Source organism: Amborella trichopoda, chromosome 3 (assembly GCF_054954075.1).
Source record: "Amborella trichopoda isolate Santa Cruz 75 chromosome 3, AtrichopodaSantaCruz75HAP2 v2.0, whole genome shotgun sequence".
Lineage (NCBI taxonomy): Eukaryota > Viridiplantae > Streptophyta > Magnoliopsida > Amborellales > Amborellaceae > Amborella > Amborella trichopoda.
Window position 1 is genome coordinate 17,738,586 of NC_142338.1, and position 21,080 is coordinate 17,759,665.

Consider the following 21,080-nt stretch of genomic DNA (forward strand, 5'->3'; position numbering starts at 1 on the left):
CCATATATTAGCAGACCTCTGATGAAGATGTGGATCATCTCTCCCGTCCAGAATCAAAGGCTGACGGTGATGCGATGCACAATGAAATCTGCGTACTTTCCCGGTGAGGATAACCGGGTGGGCATTTTCGATATCTACAAATGTTTGGATCATTTTGTCATTTTATAAATAAATGAGGCCATCTTCGTCATATTCTTCTCATTCACCCATATTTATTTCCATTTCCATTTTGCTTTCATATCCCCGGTGAAAGCAGCTCCTCTTTCTCTCTCTCTATTCGACTTCCTCTGCTGTTTATTTGTTCTCTTTCACTGGTAAGATGTTCATTTGACTTCTGAAACCCTAATTCTGTTTCCTGACTGCAATGGATTTTTTACTTGATTAAAAAGATGAATTCGCTTAGGACTTCCTCTCTCATTTTTGCGATTGTTTTGAGGCTGAGAGTTTGATTTACAGATCTATAAGTACTTCTGAAATTTGAGCTTCCCTGCATGGATTGAATGCTTTTTTTTTTCTTCTGATATTTTCAAATGGTGTTCCGTTTTCTTTGATGGGATAATGATTGTTTTAAGAGAGGATTTTGATTCAGATTGGAGAATTTCAAGAATCTAGGTCAATTTTTTAGTTTTAGGGTTTATTTAGGATGAAATCAGTGTGTCTACATTGGATTTATGTGGATTTGCTTCCTTTGTCAGTTTATTTGTTTGTTTTAAATTTGGTTTGTTCCACAAAGAAATTAATTATTCGTTAGGGTTATAGATCATATGGATCCTGGCGTCCGAAACTTTGTTATGATTCTGATCGCATGGGTCATACATTTTTTCTTCAATGATATATATAGTTTAATTGAATTGTTTTTGGCCAGATTGGAATTTATGTGGTCAGTTTGTGTTTGGGGATTCATTATCTTTATTATTAGTATTGAATTAACTTTTTGACATTTTTGTATATGTTTGTCTTCTCTTTGTTTTCATCTATATATATATATATATATATATATATATATATGGGATATGGGAAAGGTTTCTATGCTGCTGGGAAAGGTTTCTATGCTTCCCCAGCAGCATAGAAGTTCTATCCTCCCCCGTATCCAACCCTCCATTCGAAATGGAGGGCTAAGATTGTCCCAATCACAATGTTCTACACTGTTTTATTTTTAATTTTTTTTTCTATAAACTGTTTTCACACGAAATTTTGGACGTCCATTCTTCTATTAAACTCGCACTAGTGAAAAATATAAAAAAATATTTTCAATAAAATAAAATGACCAAAATACCCCTGAAAGTTTCAAGGGGTATTTTGGTCATTATATTTTATTGAAAATTATTTTTAATATTTTTTATAGGTGCACCCCAATGAGAATATGGTACATACCAAATTTTATATTCATACAATTTGTATAAAAAAAACTAAAAATAAAATACTTTGAGACGGCGGATCTAAGATCAAAAGGTGAGTGGCTCTCTTGATCAAAATTGGATGGCTGGATGGTAGGAGGAGGATAGAACTTTTATGCTGTAGTGGGAGCATAGAAAGCTTGCCCTATATATATATATATATATATATATATATGAGCAATGATCCAATGCAATGGTTGTATCATAGTATAATGCAATGACACTTCTAGAAAATCATGTTTGTGGTATTTTTATGACCCAAAATTTTGTACGCACACTCGGACAGTAGATATGGTTAAAATGAGTCCCCTCCAAAAACGAATCTTGACCATTCATTTCTTGAATTTAAAGATCTTAGCCTTTATAAACTCAAATTCATTTTTTTCTTTTTAACATTGTTCAACTAATGATAATAAAGCCATCCAAAAAAATTGGAAATGAAAAAATCATTCTAAGGCCTAGATTTAAGCATCTCACCAAAATGAACGTTCTATGTTAATTGGGCTAAAAAAATACTTTCTAGATTGTGTTTTCAATTTTTTCTTTTTGTTGTGATTGTTCATTAGAATGAAAAGAGTGTATATTTCAAAATTTGGATCAAACAAATGGCCATAAGATGGTTTTTTAAGGTTGTTGTACCATATTATTATAGAATGGCTTCATGAAATCATTGCCCTATATATATATATATATATATAAAAGGAAAAGTTTATATAGAGCCTAGGCTCTAAACAATCAAATTAGAGCCCACCTTAAAAAATTTACTTGAAGAGTTTGTTTTTTGTTTTAAGGGAAAGCTTTCTATGTTCCCCTTACAATATAGAAGTTCTATCTTCCCCCTTATCCAACCCTCCATTTTTGAATGGAGGACTAAGATTGCCCGAATCACAATGTCACGTCTCTACACTGTTTTATTTTTAATTTTTTTTTCTATAAACTTTTTGGACACCAAATTTTGGACGTCCATTCCTCTATTAAACTCGCACAAACGAAAAATATAAAAAAAATATTTTCAATAAAATAAAATGACCAAAATACACCTGAAAGCTTCAAGGGGTATTTGGGTCATTATTTTTTATCGAAAAATTATTGTTAATATTTTTTATAGGTGCGCCCCAATGAGAAGATGGCACGTACTAAATTTCATATTCAGAAAAATTGTATTAAAAAAGCTAAAAATAAAATACTTTGAGACGTCGGATATAAGATCAAACGGTGAGTGGTTCTCTTGATAAAAAATGGATGGTTGGATGGTAGGGGGAGGATAGAAATTCTATGTTGTAAGGGGAACATAGAAAGCTTTCCCTTGTTTTAATGTCCAAATATCCTCAAATTGATCATCTTGGCATCAAGATGCCTGGACTTGAAAAAAAAATGGATTTCAAGTTTTGAAAATAGTGCATCTTGTAACGTATTTTTGGACCGTCAATTTTCAATATTTTTGAGTTTTCATAGATCTGTTTGATATACACTACTTTTTAAGTTTTAAATTTTATAATTAGAGATGAAAATATATTTTAAGGCTATCACAAAGATTTCCAGTTTTGAAACCACATTTCTCGCCACTATTTGAAGGTGGGCTTTACTTTGATTGTTTAGAGCCTCGGCTCTATACAAACCGCACCCATATATATATATACGCACCCATATATATATATATATATATATATATATATATAGATATGTGAATTGGTTTATGCCTTGTGTTTGGACCATTTAATCTTATTGATTGTTCTTCCTCATAATTTCTAGTTCCTCATTATTTCTAGTTGTCAAAATGGGAATTTTGAAATAATTTTGAACAACATAAATATTAGAAATGCATAATTTTTTGGATTTAAAATGAATATTGGGATGATGTTCATACATCTTATATTGATACGCAATTTTTGTTTGTACGTGGCATGGAAATCAGCTAGAGATATGGGGCTGACTTTCACAAAGCTATTCAGCCGGCTTTTTGCCAAGAAAGAGATGCGAATTCTGATGGTTGGTCTTGATGCAGCTGGTAAGACCACCATATTGTACAAGCTCAAGTTAGGTGAGATTGTGACCACAATCCCCACCATTGGTGAGTCTCTATCCATTAATCTAGAAAGGCTCTTTCGTGAAAATGCTTTTCTGCTTCCTTGCATTTCTTTGTTGAATTGCTCTGGGATTTCTGTTCTATAGTTCCCTATGTTATTCTTTGGTTTGATATGTTTTTAGGTTATTTATAATTTATTTGTGGGCTTCAATGCCAGATTTATATGTGATGTAGAAATATGGATGGATCACTCCTGAAAAGAATGAATAACTCTGGATGTTTTTATTTTTAAGGATCTGAGTAATTGTTAATGTGAATTCATTCATTTCTGTATTAAATGCTAACTGTTTTTTTGAACCTTTTCGATTGGAAACTTTCTTTGCATTCTTTTAATTATTTCAATAATACTTTTCTTATTTTCTGTGCATTATATAAATGGGTGTACTTGTGTGGGGTTGATTAGGATATCAATGCTTATGCTATCCATGTAAATTTGTCGGTGAAACTAACATGAGATGATTTGATCAACAAATATTCATTTTTCACAGTTAATGGCTTAAAAAAAAAAAAAGAAAATCAATTTTTCCTTCAACTTGGCATCTTGGCATCGATTTTTCTTCTTCGTATTTTTAAATATTTAGAGTAATTCGGTTTTGCATGAACGGCCAGCATCCAAGTATATATTTTTACCCTTACTAACAGAACAGTTTAACAGTTTCCAAAAAAAAAAAAAAGGGACAACATCCAATTATATATCATGCACTGGGAGGTCTGGATCCTCAGCTGTCAGAAGGTTTGTTGAGGAAAGGCATGCCTGAGGAACTCTGATGTTCCTTGCATCTTGCATGTTGCCTATTTGTTATTATTACATGCTATCAAGTTTTTTGCTGTATTATTAGGTGCATGTATTTGTTTCTCTTTTTTTTGTTGGTGAGTCGCCATTTGGTTGTTGCAAGCTTCATTACCATCTGTTATTGTTCTTTGCTTTTGGTTATTTCAACGATTTAACCAAAAATATGGTTGGCATTGAAACAGCAGCTGTGATTAGTGAATAACAACTTTATGAATGATGTAAGAATCATCTTGTTTTACTCTCCTTTTTTATGCCTTGGTTACTTTGTAGTTCCATGGCTTGTGTGAAACATAAGCTAGCATATATTTTCTGTATTTGGCTGGAAACAAATGACCCGTAAATTTGCTACAGATGTCGATATATGTCTGTTATGTTGTGCATGCTTCCTTAATCAATTTCAGGAATTTGCATTTGAGGAATCTTTCATGTCTGATGTCTCATGTTGAGGTGGTCTGCTCTTTTGATGTTAAATTCATCTACTGATTATTTCTTAGGAATTGTTAGAAATTCATGGTTTCTTCTGCAATGGAATTTGTGCTGTAATGGGTTTATTATTTTGTGATTTCTTTTTGACTGGGGCAGTAATTGGTGTGGCATTGGGGCTTCTTGAATGGCATGTCAATTTGTGTTGTGGCTTGAACTATAGATTGCTGAATATCTGTTAATATATTTTGCGAAGAGTTAAGTTCCCATTTGGATGTAGCGATAAAATTGCCTTATAACTATGCCTGAGTGGGTGGTGTGCAAGCTTAGCACACTGTAAGGAATGGAACACCACTTATTCAGAAAATGCTGCCATTGGGGCCCATTTTGGCCTTAGGAATACCAAAGAGAGAAAAAAAAGAAAAAAAAAAGGAAACTACTATCACCAAAAACTTGGATATTGTTACTTGATTGTGATCACAAGTGCCTACCTTCATGATTTCTCACAAAGGCAACTAGAGATAAGGCTCCCATATGGCTACTGGGACTCCAAATGGGGCCTAAATGTATACTATGTTTCCTTTTACCAAGGACTCTGAAGTTTAAATTTTTTATTTTCTTTTCCAGGCTTTAACGTTGAGACTGTGGAATATAAAAACATCAGCTTCACTGTTTGGGATGTTGGTGGCCAGGACAAGGTATGAACTCATTAATAATCTGTCCCCAGTGTGTCGCAGCTTTCGTAATGGTCGGAATATATGGTTTCAAATGTATATGATGATCTTGCTTAAGTGTCTGCATATTTATCTTCAAAAAAATGTAGAATGAGCTCTGAAAATCCATTTTATTAATTATTACTGCCGATCCATTCTTTTTCATTACTGTTATGCTGTGGTCTTTGTTACTTTTTGCTCTGTGAATGGTACGTGTGGAATGGGCTTGAAGCAAACGTTTTCTTTTGGATTAGGAAAATTGCTTTACATGGTTTTTGTGGTGTATGCTTTCTATAGATCCGACCTTTGTGGAGGCACTACTTCCAAAACACTCAGGGTCTTATATTTGTTGTGGATAGCAATGACAGAGATCGTATTGTTGAGGCAAGGGATGAGTTGCATAGGATGTTGAATGAGGTATTTTAAACAATCTTTTGCCAATACACGTTTTAGCAATGTTTTTATATTTCTTATGATATTAAATTTAGTAATTCATGCAATTAATGTGGGTATTGACCATTTTGAATTTGATTATCCTCACGAGGCATATAGTTTGGCAGTTTGAGTCCTTGCACTATATGCAAGTTGATCATTGTATTTATCACAACCATAGGATAACTGAAAATGTTTTTATGTGGAATAATTATTTGGAATATGTCTTATTGTCCCCTGATTCCATGTTATTAAGTATTTTCAAATACTCATTATCATCATTTTTTTGCTTCTCTATGTGAATTCTTCTTAACATTTGGATTATGCCTGATCCTCAATGTTGGAGACTTTGTTTTGCCCTGAATCTTGATTGTCACTGTTATTAGCTACAGTAGAAAAATCTATTGTCACTGTTCACATATTTGCTTTGTGAAATACTATGCCTGGAACCTCTTTGACGAACTTGGATGATGTATATACATTGAATTCACATGTTTATGAATGAACAAGACTTTCAATTTCTTGAGTCACATTTTGAGGATGTCAATCCTTCTTTCCAAAACTTCATAGCTGTTCTCTTGTATTAGTGGAAAAATGCCACTTTTGAAGCAATTATGAGACGAGAGTTCCCTCTCCTTGGCAATCAACCTGCTTTAGAGCTATTTTTATGCAAAACCTTTATATTTATACATATTTTATTTGTATTTGGAGTCCATAGTTTGATCTTGATCAGATGGTTGGGAGCGACCATCAGATAATGTCATGGATTGACACCAGTGGTTTTTGTCATATTGTAATTAATGTACGATATTGTTGTTGGCTCACTTCCAGTTGTCTGATCCATATCGCTAGGTATAAACTATGTGTGTTTTAAGGCACCACATAGAAAGCTTGCCTATTTCTATATAATGTATTCTATGGGATTGTGGCTATAGATTCAGTGAATATCTCAAATTTGATACCTTTGAATATGAGATATAACTTATCAACGATCAGGGAATGCCCAAGATGACATGAAGTTTTTAACCATCCATGTACCAAAAAAATTTGTTATTCCATGTGCTATATTTGAAGTTTCAGCGTAGTACTGACATACCAAAAAATCTTACCCTTTCTCCAGGAAATTTACATGGCGCACTTGTTTACAATTTCTATGGAATAGCATCTATATTATGTTGAATCCTTTGCCGATCTGGTCTTGTGCATTCCAGTAACCTGATTTAAGTAATTGAGTCTGCATAGCATTTTTGGCAAAATGTTTATGAATCTGATGAGTGTATGGTTTTTGTGCTAAAAGTTCACGTTGAGGTGAAAATATTGCTTGATTGGACTGTGGTTTGGCTAGGAGGCAGAAGTGATGTGGTTCTTTGGTTGTTTTGAAGGAAGACTTTGAGGTCTTGTTTTTAATAGTGTAAATAAATATAAATAAATATTGGATAGATTGGCAAATGAAGAAAAAATGGAACTTTTTCAGATTGGCTGGGGAAGAGAAGCATTTCGTTGCTTTGGCTGATTTGAGGGTTGTCTTTAGTTACCTTTATAAAGCATTAAAGCTAAAATAAGTTTCTGGCCAAAGAAGGCCGAAGCAGCTGAGGAATGTGGCTGTAGCTTGCTGAATCAGCCCAAATAAGGCAGAATCGGGCCAAGGTGGGACCTGCTTTGGTTGAAGGCAGCTTCAGTTTGGAGGCCAAAGCCTTTGGCTAAAGTGAAGCAAATCACATAACATTTATTTTGAGCCCCAACACCATTGTTGGTTGTCCTTCCAAAACTGATGGCTCCTCTGTTTTGAAACCTATCGGGCACTTTAGAGTGGCCTGCCTTCTAATTGCGTTCTTTCTCAAGATTCCTTGCAATTTCAAAAAAAGAAAAATCACACATAATGGACTTAGTAATAATAAGAGTAAAAACGAGGAAGTTGTTAAGATTGATAACCAAGAAATACCTAAAAGAGATTATGTTCGATAACTTGGGTTGATAATCCACGAGAATGGAGATATTGAGGAAGATGTTGCACATAGAATTAGAGCTGGGTGGGTGATCAAATAAGACGGTCCCTATTTAGATATGTTTCTGGGAGGGGAAGGCTAGGATTGCTACAAAGCTTAAAAGAAATGGATTTCATAAACTATAATAGAAGTTTTTATATTTTCTCCACTCAATCATGCATAGTTACCTGAAATGGGAGCAGGAGGATATCTAGAATCTGGAGCAGGAGCGAGGAGCAAGATAGGCTTGAAGTTATGTGGTCGGGGAACGAGATTTGTATTTGGTCAAAGAAAGGGTCAAGATCCCTAACTTTTAGGGAGCGTGTTGCATATCTGTACAAGAGTGGATTTCTTACTAAATAGGATCACATTATGCCACTATTAGGATTGATGCCCTCGAAGTTCTTTTTTCTGCTATATTGTAATTTGGGTGCGAATTACAATTGAAATCCCGAAATCCAAGAATGTTGCGATACATTGTCTGAAAAAGAAATGTCGTCCATATATAATTTCCCAATGGCTCTCCAAGTTATTCCATTTCCCATGAGGCAACCCCATGAATGGCTTGAATTGGTTAAGCAACACTTGAGCAATAGAAGTCCTTTGAGAGGTGGGTAAGACCCAATGAACTAGCCCCAAGGAAGTTAAGCGTATTGATCGCGGCCTCACTTCTCAATATAACTGCAATACGACTAATTTTTGTATCTCCTCCCAACATCTTCCTTCTCTCTCCTTGCCCACTCTTGTTGCCTTACCTTGAAATTAGACACAAATCACATTTCAAAAGGTGTGTATGGTCTTGAACTGCAAAGTATGTAGGAAATCATGGCATTCAAAACGTTTTTAAGTGATAAAAAATTGGAGATCCACACTCCATTGTATATGAACAAAAAAACTTTGCCAGTAAAACTTGCTCCCAAAGTATAGGATACTCGGTTCCAAGTTGGTGGAATCGTGGTTCCGCTTTATGTTGGAACTATGATTTTTGGCACAGGGATTTGGATCCCATTTACATGGAATTGAGTTCCCTAATTTCTTGAATCGAGATCCCAAGTATCAAGGAATCGCCAGGACTCGAGATCCTGTATCTCAGAGTTCAGGGTTGAGCTTCCAGAGCGGAAGCGGACCTCTCTTTAGAAGATCCCGGTAACTATGCAATCATGTCTGTCATCTCTTTCCATGTAGAACTTTTGAACAGTTAGGTGCTCATCAGTCTTGGCATGTTGTGGACTCCTCACAAAGTAACCTTCCATGTTGCAGTCTGTGTTGTTATTAATATTGTGGTCCTCAACCCTGTAATGTTGGACATGCTTCTGCTAACGTCCCAAACACGTGTGATTGCCTTATCATTTCTCTTTGGAGACATTCCTCTTTTACACTGCTATCTTATTGGGTTTGACCCATGATACTCCATTCATTACAGTTATATCATGAGTGCACATGTCATCTTTGGCTTTGGGTTTGCAGATTCTTTCCACAGGTCTGAATGATACATATATCTAACTGGCCAAGCAAAATATTATGGTCCCACTCACTCTGTAATTGTCATGACGTTGTCTTCTCTTTGTATCTCTCTTCCTATTTAATTTGTACTTTTTTAAACCAAAGATATTAGTAAGAATACGTAATATTGCTCACATTGCTCAAGTAAATGATACTTCGATCTTTTATTATTAGGGCAATTAGTCCTTGTAAGGTATGTCACATTAAACAATTAACTGAGTAGGTGGGTGCATTAGCTTTCATTATATGAGTGTGCTTGCTGGAGTGGGTGTGAGTGTACAAGTAGTAGCATGGAGCTTGCAGTGGTACAATGGGTCTACTTCTGAGTCTCTTCCACCTTAGAGATTTGGTGTCAGACTCCATCTTCGAATATTCACTTAATTCATTTGAATTCTTTCATTCATTTTCCTTAATTAGCTGCGAATTTCAGTTGGTAGTATATGGTGGTGTTATGCGACAGTTCTTCTTTGTATACAAAATTGAAACAAAAGGATTATAACCCATGCATTGTTGTAACCATGGTTAGCAAACTCTGCTTAAATGTGCTTTTCCCCCAAAATTATTCCTGTTTATTAGACTTTGATTTCTTAAGAGAAGTTTTGAAAGCAATGATTTTTAAATTAACTTGAAAAGCTTACTTTTTGAAGAAAATGAAAATTTAACATATTATATATCCTTTAAAGAAATATAAAAATCTTAAGAAGTACATTAGCTTTATTCTTCTTTGTCATTTATTGTCAGTTTACAATTGGATATATCTCCCTCTGAGCAACACAAGGTAACACAAGGTATTAATATTTGGTTTATTAGTTGATTAAAGGTATTAATGTTTGGTTTATTAGTTGATTATTTACATTGTAGACTGAAATTTTGTGAACTAAAAATTTTGGCTTTTCTTGAGAGATAATAATCAAGTGTCCTTCCCTAACATTTATATGCACAAATCTACCTGCATGCACCTGTTTATTAGCTCCAGTTTGTAAGTCAAATCCAGACCCATCACGTCTCTGTTACTTAACATTTTTTTGGCACACTGTTTGCTTAGACCTTTTCTGGCTCCTTTTTTTTTTGACCAAAACTGAATTAATGATGACTTTTTGGTTTGCCGATATGTTGCTGTTAACACGAATTGCTAGCTATGGTTGTAACTGCAGCTATATTGGATATGGTTCCATTAGTTGCTTTGTATCTTTATGAATGTGAAATTATTTAAAATGGAGACTATTATTGAGTAGGTAGCGTAGTCTTAGTGGTCTGTAGGGAGGGTAAGTCAAACATGCAGTACTCATTGGTTCATGAACTGACTAATCTGTTCTTGATAACAGGATGAATTGCGAGATGCTGTTTTACTTGTGTTTGCAAACAAACAAGATCTTCCCAATGCAATGAATGCTGCTGAGATTACTGATAAGCTTGGACTTCACTCCCTTCGTCAACGCCACTGGTGATTTCATCTACCCTCTTTGATAATTATCGATGCTATCACTAATCCCTTGGTCTTTCTTGTCAACCATGGTCCATGTGAAATTTCATATATGCTCATCAGGAGCCAGTTTGATTCTAGTTTTATTTGTGTTTCTTCTCTCTGATCCTATTCTCTTGAAATAACCAAAGCTCTACGATCATGTGAAGTTTCTTAGAGAGAAAAAATGTTCATTGAGTTTTGCTATCATGTTCATTCCCATGAATATAGAACATTATTATTGTTATAGTTTTGGAAACTGTTATCAGCAACTGCAATTGGTTATATCCTCATGCCTTCCAAAGACTGACTTAGTGAAAAAAAAATTAGGAAAGGTTGCGGTTAGCGTAAGCCCATGACACTAAAGTAAAGCCCACCGCAGCTTTATGATAAAAAAATAAAGGCACAACTGAAAATCTGCCGGAAAATGTTGTCCCAGCATCTTAAACCTCTATGATGGCCTGAATTATATATCCACCTTTGATTACAAAATTTGAAGCTTCAAAAATTGGCAAAGGCCGGGAGCACTTGAAATTGGACAGTCCAGATTATGTGTTTCAAGATGCTCTATTTTTAGGGTTGAAATCCATTGTTTCAGATTCATAATTGTTGAGGTCAAGATGATTAACTTGAGGGCTTTCCAGCGGCGTATACAATCTCATCTATTGAGTTTAGAGTACATCTTTAAAAAGATGTGGCCCTATGCTAGTTTTCTGCTCTAGAGAAATAAAAACAACCATTGAAAGTAATTCAATAAGGGAGAAGATTTGCACGAGATTGTGTTGTGGAAGATCAACTAGGTATGTTGGGTCTATTGATCAGAATGACCAGAACTATGTATGTGTGTATAAATGTGGTGTGTGTGTGTGTGTGTGTGTGTGTGTGTGAGATTGTGTTGTTGAAGAACAACTAGATTTATTGGGTCTATTGATCTGAATGACCATATATACACACATACATGCATGCACTCACACATACTTGTGCATGTGTATTTGTATGTATGTATGTATGTGTGTGTGCACACACGCGTGTGTGTATGCGTGTGTGCATTGGCAAATTTACAAGAAAATCCTCCTTTTCTCAGAATTTAAAAAGTCGCACGTATATTTCAATGGAATCCCATTTTAGTGTATTTGAATTTTTTTTAGTTTTCTACATCTTGGATTAAGCTAAAATTTGTGTTGTCCATACTTCTTACCATCAGGTATCGATAAAAATAAACAATATTTCAATAATAAAATAACCAAAGTGCCCTAGAAGATACTGGGGCATTTTTGGCAATTATTCCTTTTAAATTAATCTTTCGTATTTTTTTACAGGTGTGTGATGGTGAAAGTTTGCATGTATCTATCTATCATATATATATATATATATATAGTATGTATGCTTGCATGTGTGGCTACTTTGGTAATTTTATTCCTTTCGAATTAATATTTTTGTATTATTTATAGGTTTGTGATGGTGAAACTATGCATGTATACACACACACATATACACACATATGTGCGCATGTGTATCTATATATATGAATATGTGTGTGCATGCATGTGGGCGTGTGCAGGAATTGGCAATTTTACAAAAAAAATCCATTTTTTTCAGAATTTAAAAATAGTCCCACATATTTCACAATGAAGTGCTATTTTAGTGTATTTTAATTTTATTTTATTTTTCTATACATTGGATTAAGCTGAAATTTGTGGTTTCCATACTTCTTACTCTCACGTATCTATAATAATTCAATAGTAAAATGACCAAAGTATCCTATAAGTATTTTGGTAATTTTATTCCTTTCAAAATAAATTTTTTTGTATTTTTTATGGTTACGTGATGATGAAAGTATGCATGGCCCAAATCTGAGCTTAATCCAATGCATAGAGCAAAATAAAGACTTGAGCATGAAATATGAAATATAGGGGATTATTGTTAAATTTCAAAAAATAAAATATATATGACATACCAACGTTCAAAAAAAAAAAAAAAAAACCTACAGAAAGAAACTGTGTATGTATGGTCTGAAATCTACTGTTGGAACATGTGTTATTGGAGGTGTAGCTTGAGACCATGCCTTCATCCAACTTGGAGCTTAAGGAGGTGATGATGTGAATCCTCATTTCGGAATGGTTATGAACAATAGTTTTCATGTGGTAAAAGTGGGAAACTAATAGTCAAGGGTAAAGTAGCTGCTTCCATTCCCAATCTTTCATCTGTGAATTATGGTTCAAGAGATAAACAGCAGTTTTTATCCACATTGAGCTGTGAGCTGAGTTCTAGTATAGTTTGGAACTTCTCTTGATGGTATGTTACTTAGTTGCGCTGACTTGCTTATTGTAAAGAGGTGGATGACCGATTCTGATTGGTAGTTTACCTCAGTGGAAATTGGTCTGGCACTTGCTTGGGTTTTAAGATAGTTTCAATTAAGTAAGTGTAGCATGTGGTTTTAGAATGGTCAGCTCTAGATTCCTTTTTTTTTTTTTGAGAAATGTTGATGTAGCTCTAGATTCTTATATATTTAAGCAACGAGTTATAATTAAAAAAGGAATTGGCCACCAGTCTCATCCTCCTTTATGAAGGTTTTGCAAATTCACAAAGGTGAGCAGAAGTCCATAAACCTCCCCTTTTATACACAGGTTACATCAATGTGCCAGTTGATGGCAAGTAAGTTTAGTTGATTTTCTGACCAGAAGTCCGTAAAACGTTTTTCAGCCAGAATGGAAGATTGATTTGTTATTCTTTAGATGTTGAGATGACGGTGGACAATTGTTGGGAACCCATTGAGGACAAAAATGGGATGTTTGGGTTCACAACCTTTCAGGCACCAGAGCATGTGGGTGAACTGTTGGATATTCTAGTTTCCCATGTATGGTAAGTTCTAGTGATATTCTTTCCAAGATGAGGGTTGGTGGGGTACTGATATGGAAGGATACTTTTTATGATCAGGGAGAAATTTAAAAAAAGTCTGAAATGGACTGTCTGGTAGGTGCTAACTTAAGAAGCATGTGACATACACTTTGAGACAAGTGCTCTTTATTCTGGATTTGCAGAATTGGTCAATTGGATTAGTTCCTAATGGGGATATGGTGAATTTCCATGGTGATGTACGACTTTTAGACTGCATGATAGGAATATTTAATTTCAGATAATAAGTGGAGAAGGTAGACCATAAAAGGAAATATTTATTCATTGACAGCCTGCTATTTTGGTTAATGATTCTCCTTTGGGTTTCATTCTCAGTTTGAGAATCACTAGTCAGGGGCCTTGCATCTTTTCTTTCCCCCCAATTTTACATCATTTCAGAGTCCTTAAGACTTTAGTCCCATAAAGGGTTGAATAATTGGTCCTAACCTTAAAGAGCACGTGCAAATCTAATATTTTGGTTTCCTTGTAACAGCTTGCATTTCTTTAATATCTTGGAGTTGCAAGCAGAAAAGTATAAATGTTGCTTAGGTGTGTGGTTGGTATTTGTTCAGAGGGTGAACGTTGGAGAGATATCCACGTGAGAGTGGAGGTGAAGGTCTGCATGTAGCTTGGCTAGCTATCCTTATGCATCGGAAAGATCCCACTAATCAAGGCTACCCTTTCTTCTCTAATGTTCCTGTTTGCTAATTCTTATATATCTCAGTTTGTATTTTGTTTGTTTTTATTTGAAATGAGTCAACTGTTTTATATATTATCTTAATAAAGTTTTGGTATACATATCAGAGGATTGGGACAACCCACAACCTTGGTGCCCTATACAATGTCTCCAAGAGAGCATATGTTATACTAATCCCACCACTGCAAAAATGGTGGTTTCAGTGAGAAAAGATGGTGGGTGGGGGGTGAGACGAGAAAAGAGAGCGGGAAGCTCATATTTGTTTATGATGGTCTAAGGATTGATATTTCTAGTTTGGGAAACTAGGAATATGTAGTTTGGTCCTTTTGACCCTTATAGGTATCATATCTTTGGATATAATCTATTCAAATGAATTAACCTTGTGACTTCCTGAAATGTTCCTTGAGAGGGGCCAGATACTGTGATTTGGTGTAAAATCCGCCTCCAACTTGTTCGTCGACCATGCGAGTTGAGCCTAAGTATTTTTTTTCTTTTTTAATCCTTGGGATCCAATTTGAGGTGAGCTATGTTTCACAATTTGGACAAGTGTCTCTACACTGGAAACCGGATGAGTGTCAAAAGTGTAACCTAGAAATACAATTTTGGAATTAAATGTCTGTGCCATACCTAACTAATATAAGATTGTATACTATATAAGACCATATTTTTTTGCTGCAGGAGGTCATAATCACCCTTTAGCCATTAGATGTAGAATCCAACATATTGAAGTGTCTTACGATATTCGAGAAATTTTACATCCAACGGTCTGATTGTGACCTCCTTGCGTCAAAAGTAAATAGCTCCATATATTCTAACTAGTTTTAGATTTAATATAGATGTCTATTTCACTCATGCTACTTATATCCAAGCCAAAATAGGTGGTGAAACCGCACGAGTGACTAGAATTTCTGCCCAACTTTTGGCAGGTGTTAGTAAAATAAAAGTCTAGATGGTAATCCCCTAAAAATATGTATAACGTGATGTACAGTGGAACTTGAAAAGTAATTCAGCAGATTGGGCAGTTTTTTTTTTGGAGGAAAAAGTTAAGTAGTTCAGCAGATTGGACAGTGAAAACACATAAAAACAATTATTTTTTTTGATAATATATTAAAAAGTTATTTATTCCTCATGGGTTGTCAATAAAGTAACAGTGAAAATGAAAACATATGTAATAACTTCTAAAGGAAACAAAAAAAAATCAGATGTACCTTACATTTTCTCATATTTCTGGCATGGTTTTAGTACATTGAAGTGCAAGTCCATGTCACATGCATCTTGACCCGAGAAACTTGTTTCCGTTTTTTCTAGGGGGTGAGTACTTTGGTTGGGACAAAGCTAAGTTCTTCTCCAATCAGGGTAGTCACTAGTAGTAGTAGGGTCTCTCTTATATATTCTTGTAGCTTTGACTTATCATACCAGAAAAGGAAATGTTCTAGCCTCGCTTTTTGGCGTGCCAGGAGATAATTTATTTTTTATGTTTAGATGCTCTTTGTAAAGTTCTGTTCTTGCTCCTTTTTTTCTGTTGTGAAATTTTTTTCTATTTGTTCGTACTGCATCAACTCTTTTTTTTTTCCCGGAGGATTCAGCTCTTGAGTTACACTATCTTTTCAATTGAATTTTGTGGTTATTATGCATTTCACACTCTGGCTTGGTTTCTAAGTTGTGTGCCTTGTATTTACTTTTGGGCTGTTTGCTCGTTTTTCGCGCATAAATATTTTTTGTTTTTGTGGGTTCAGGTATATACAGAGCACGTGTGCCACTTCGGGAGAGGGTCTCTATGAGGGGTTGGACTGGCTCTCGAACAACATCGCTAATAAGGCAAAATGCTCGAGACCCGTTTCAATAGTTCTTTCGGATAATTTCAGAGAAAACCCTTTTACATTCTCAAATTGTTTTGAGTACTTCTCTTGTGACTTAGTTTCTTTGCTAATTTTTTTTTTGACCATGGCATGCAGGCTTAATCAGCCAGGAACTGTGTTTTGGGAGACGGGCGGTAAATAGTATCTACTTTTGCTTTGTTAGGAAGCTGTGTATTTTTTTTGTTTTGTTTTTTTTGTTGTTGTTCTTGTATGGAGTGATTGGAGATAGTTTTGGATTTCATTTTGTTTTGGTTGCTCTGATTCACTGCTTTTGTACAATGCTACTGCTTGGATTTGCATTCCTATTTAATGAATCACTGAACACATCTGTTTTCCAGATTTTTGGGTTGACCATTGACGTTTTATGTTTTTTGGGTTGACCATTAACTTTTTATGATCAGAAATCTTTATTTACTCGAATTAGATTATTGTTACATTTCTAGTAACCTGAATGAAATTTTTTCTCGGTGAGATGGTTGCAGTATTATGGGAAACTTGCGCCTTTTGCGTTATGCTTTATTTCCGGCTAGAGAGATTCTTTTCCAGTATTTGAGGTGATCCACATAAATGTCTTATGTCAAACACTGTTGATTAGAGCTTATGAGGACAGCGTAATACATTTTTGCAAGGGCTAACACCATATAACGTTGGGGTTCCAATTACAATCAAGACCTATTATTTATGGTGGTGCAACCATCTCCATCATATTGAGCTTTAAGACGTCTGGAGGTCATTTGTATGCAACTATTATCCACATGACTCAAATGGTGATCATTGTTCTGCATATGATCATAACGATGACATGATTAATGGTTGATGGTGGAGGCAGTTAGGAGTCTTTTGGTGGGACCAAAAATAAAATTTGGAACTAAAAAAAGTATAGATCTTGTAGATATGTGAACACTTATTTTTAGGGTGAAATGGATGATCTAGATAATATGTTCCAATATATATTATTTTAAGAGCTTGAAATTCTAATTTTTTCACGACCATAATGTTCAAGCCGAGATGATCGATGTAAAGGTTTTTCAATGCTTGAATTGCAAGTTTTTGATGAGTTATGAGATGAGGCTTTATTTATTTTGATAGGGTTGCAGCCCTATCAAACTATTTTACTATATATATATATACTCAAAATAAACATGTATGTAGATAATTCTGTCCTTTATGCTTATTTATGAATATATGTATTTCAACCAAGTATCTATGCAAATACATGGTTATGCATATTTATAAATTTATATGTATTCTAAACAAGTATTTATGCAAATACACAGTTATTTAAAATAGTGAATCTGGTAGCACGGCTCTTCAAGGCTAGTCTTTCTCTTATGTGTGCGGGCAGTTGCCCACGTAGAATGGCCACTCTTGTTGGGGTACTTTCTTAGAAGAGACAACATTTGCAGGGGCGGCGGCTTTCTCTAACTTCCTTGTGGCTTCCAAAGGATATGGAGGGAATTTAGTCCAGAGGTCTTTTTCATCTTCGTAGTTGGGTCATATTATGGTGATAATACACTATTCTTGAACATGGTTTTTTTCTTCTTCGGAATCGGGTCCTTCTATTATAGGATAGTACACCATTCTTGAACAGGGACATGAAGTGGGATCCCGAGCTCAAGGATCATGGTGGCTTCAAGCATTGCTATGGCATCTACTTAGACATTACATCTTCACAGTATGTGTGTCAATGCGATCGTCTATTTGTTTAAGAAGGTACCTTGCAGTATACTTTTTAACACTCTTCGAGGCAAACTCAAATGACATGTATCCCAAGCCCCGAGTGTTAGGATTTTCTATGGGACATATCCTTAATGGCTTGTAATGGTGCTACCATTCCTCCATTATCCAACCCTTGGTTGGTAGACGGGTCACCATTCCTCTCCCATTATCCAACCCTTGGTTGGTAGATGGGTCATAATTCATTTTTCTCATAATCTTGTGAGCCTGAAGGCTGTATAACTGCCATTGAGGCTTTGAAGCAGTCTTTTAGAGGAATGGTCTCATACTCTCCCTGATTTACTTTCTTAAAGCTTGTGTGTGATGGAGACCCGACTTTATTCGTGACATGCAGGTTTGATGTCCTCGGCTTGACTTCTATGGGAATGATGGAAGTTAGTGGCTTAGTTCCTTTTTCAATGTTCGGACCTTTGAAGGCCTTAATCAATGCCTGACCGATCCTACCATCTTCATCTGAATTGCTTTCACTTTCTGTGGCAATCTTTCGCTGGGAAATTGATTTTTCAAGGTTATAAAACCTTGCATCAGCATGATGAGCCTCTATCTTGGTGAAAGGCTTCCGAACAACATAGACTGTGCGTTGTTTTCCTTCGTGAAAATACTTGAAGCATTGGTGAAGGGTTTTGAGGATGATACTATTATCATGAAGCCAAGGGCGTCCCAACAATGCATTGTAGGAGGCATCGGTTTTAGTGACTTGGAAGGTGACATATGCCTCCAACTTCCCTGTTTTGGGCTTTAATTGGATGTTCCATATGACCTTTTGGGTCACTTGGTTGAAGCCTTGTATTACCAGGCACTCAGTTTGAAGACTATATATGTCCATTACCATGGATCTTAGTGTTTTTAGTGGAAGAAGATTGATTGTTGATCGCACGCCTATCATTATTCTATTGATGTGAGTGCTATGGACTATGGAGTGTAGCGGCTATCATGAGCGGGCGGTTATGTGACCTAGTCCCTAATTATAGGTCAACATAAGAGAATGTGACCGGCATGATATCAGCCAAAATAGTTGGGTCAATTTCGACTTAATCAACTTCAGTTTGAAAATCTTTGGGACATGACAAGGCTTGTATAAGAGTACGTAACTCCTTGGATAACATGAGAGCATCATAGATGCTAATGGTAGCAGGCATCTTCCACAAGTGGGAGGCCACACTATATTTATTGGAGTTATCGAATGAGGTTTGTTGTTTTGCATGCCCAATGGTGGCATTAGAGGTTTCAGTTTGTACTTCAACGGCTGGTCCCAATCTCTTAGATGTGCCGCTATCATTCAGTGCTTTGACCTAGATCTTAATTCAAGTGCCATGGTTTGAGGTTCAGGGTTAAAATCTACTATCCATGTCATGTTATAAGTGGTGACTATCGGAGTTTCATCCATTATCTCTTCCTCATCGAATTCCTCAAGGTCACAAAGTCCTTCAAGGTTGGGAGTGGAGGCAAGGCTGGCTGCAAGTCTTTATCATTGAGATTTCTTGCATGTCCCTCGCTTTGGTACTGCATGTTATCCTTTGGAGGCGATGAGGCTTCCCTCTTATGGTTCGGAGATAACTGTAAATGATTAAGAGTTGCACATAATGTGCCCTCCTGTAAATTAAAGCCCACTCTTTTCAATGCCATGGATTGCATTCTCTTCCTTTCCTTCTTGCTTATGTATGTAGTCCATCCATCTTTAGATATGTCATTAGTAGCTGTTGAAGAGTTAAGGTCCCTGAATATTTTGAGCAAAATTCAAATATTTCAGGACGAGGACACCCCTCAACCTTATGTAATATGGGGACTTCATGAGTGACTCGTGGTGTCAGGGTCAAGGCTTCCGCATTTTTGGCCTCATGACATGGGAGTGAATAGGAAAGAACTATAATTCCTTGGTCGGTAAGGCTTTGTATCAAGCATAGTCTCAAAAAGTGCTAGGCGGGTCTTGGGCGGCTTGGGGGGTCCAGGCCGCACAGTGCTTAGGCAGGCGCCCATAACCTGGGCAGCTCAGTTGAATCTAAATAAGGATTCTAGCATTCTGCAGTTATGTCAGTATCAGTTATATGTATTGCAGTACATAATTCAAATTATACTACATATTATTTAGCATTTAGCACACACTCCATAAACATAACCATAATCCATAAGTTGGTTCATACTCCATATCCAATTAAAACTTAAAATTTTCCAACCAACCAAATCATCAAACCAAGTTATCAAATAATATCACTCCAATACTACAGTACACCACAATCTAGTTTTTTGAGGGCTCTCTCTCTAAATTTGGCTCCAACAAGTTTTAGGTTTCAAATGAACCTAAAACCCTAATTTTTGCCCTTTAAATACAAAAAGAAGGACAAAAAATATCTCACCGAATGGTTTTTCCGCCTTTAGGCGGGGCGCAGGCCCTGGGCTGCCCAGGGTTGGGCCCTGGGCGGCCGCCTAGGCGGTATCCATACCTCTTAGGCGGCCGCCCAGGGATCGACCGCCCAGATTGGCCGCCTAAGCCTGGGCGATGTGCTCATGCCTTCTGGACCGCCTAGGCGCTGGGCGGTCCGCTTTTTGAATCACTACTATCAAGTCCCTCATCGACCAACAATTATCCAAACTATGAGTTTGAGCATCATGATAAGGGCAGTACAATGTCCGTTGATGGGTAGCATTCCTTCTTGAGGCTTTTCTCCTTCTTAGTGGGGTGATCAATCCAGTCATGACAATTTGCTTGTATATATATAAAAGGCACTGTCCTTGAATCAAAGTTGTAGCCTTCTCAATAAGGGGAGCTCTTTATTGCCTTAGGAGATTTGTACTCATATGTCACCAAAGATATGGTGTTGGCTGTTGCAGTTCCCGATGCAGAATCTTCTTGTTTATTGGGCTTGAGCCTTCCCTCCTTGATACAATTCTCAATGATATCTTTCAGGGGGAAGCAATATTTAACTATGTGCCCTACCATCTGATGGTATAAACAATAGTCGGCCTGATCTGATTGCCCAACTTGATTTAGATATCTTGGTAGAGGTAACTTGATTGTCCCAGATGCCAGTAAGTTCTCCAATATTTCAGGAACACCTTCCCTATCAAAAGAATTCTTTCTTTCGAGGCGATCTTGGAAT

The 21,080-nt window shown here is 36.1% G+C and overlaps 1 protein-coding gene across 2 annotated transcripts; it reads left to right on the forward strand.

Moving 5' to 3' along the window:
* The first annotated feature begins 245 nt into the window (after positions 1-245).
* ARFA1B (ADP-ribosylation factor A1B) lies at positions 246-16,582 on the forward strand. 2 transcript variants are annotated; one of them, XM_088860283.1, is made up of 7 exons: positions 246-314; positions 3,313-3,468; positions 5,327-5,397; positions 5,710-5,829; positions 10,658-10,776; positions 16,123-16,204; positions 16,342-16,582. In XM_088860283.1, the coding sequence occupies exons 2-7, from the start codon at positions 3,321-3,323 to the stop codon at positions 16,345-16,347; spliced, it is 546 nt and encodes a 181-aa protein (XP_088716409.1). In that variant the 5' UTR covers positions 246-314; positions 3,313-3,320; the 3' UTR covers positions 16,348-16,582. The 2 variants fall into 2 exon arrangements, with proteins under 2 accessions (XP_088716409.1, XP_088716410.1); XM_088860284.1 differs by lacking the exons at positions 16,123-16,204; positions 16,342-16,582 and having other exon boundaries at positions 10,658-10,780.
* The last annotated feature ends 4,498 nt before the right edge of the window (positions 16,583-21,080 follow it).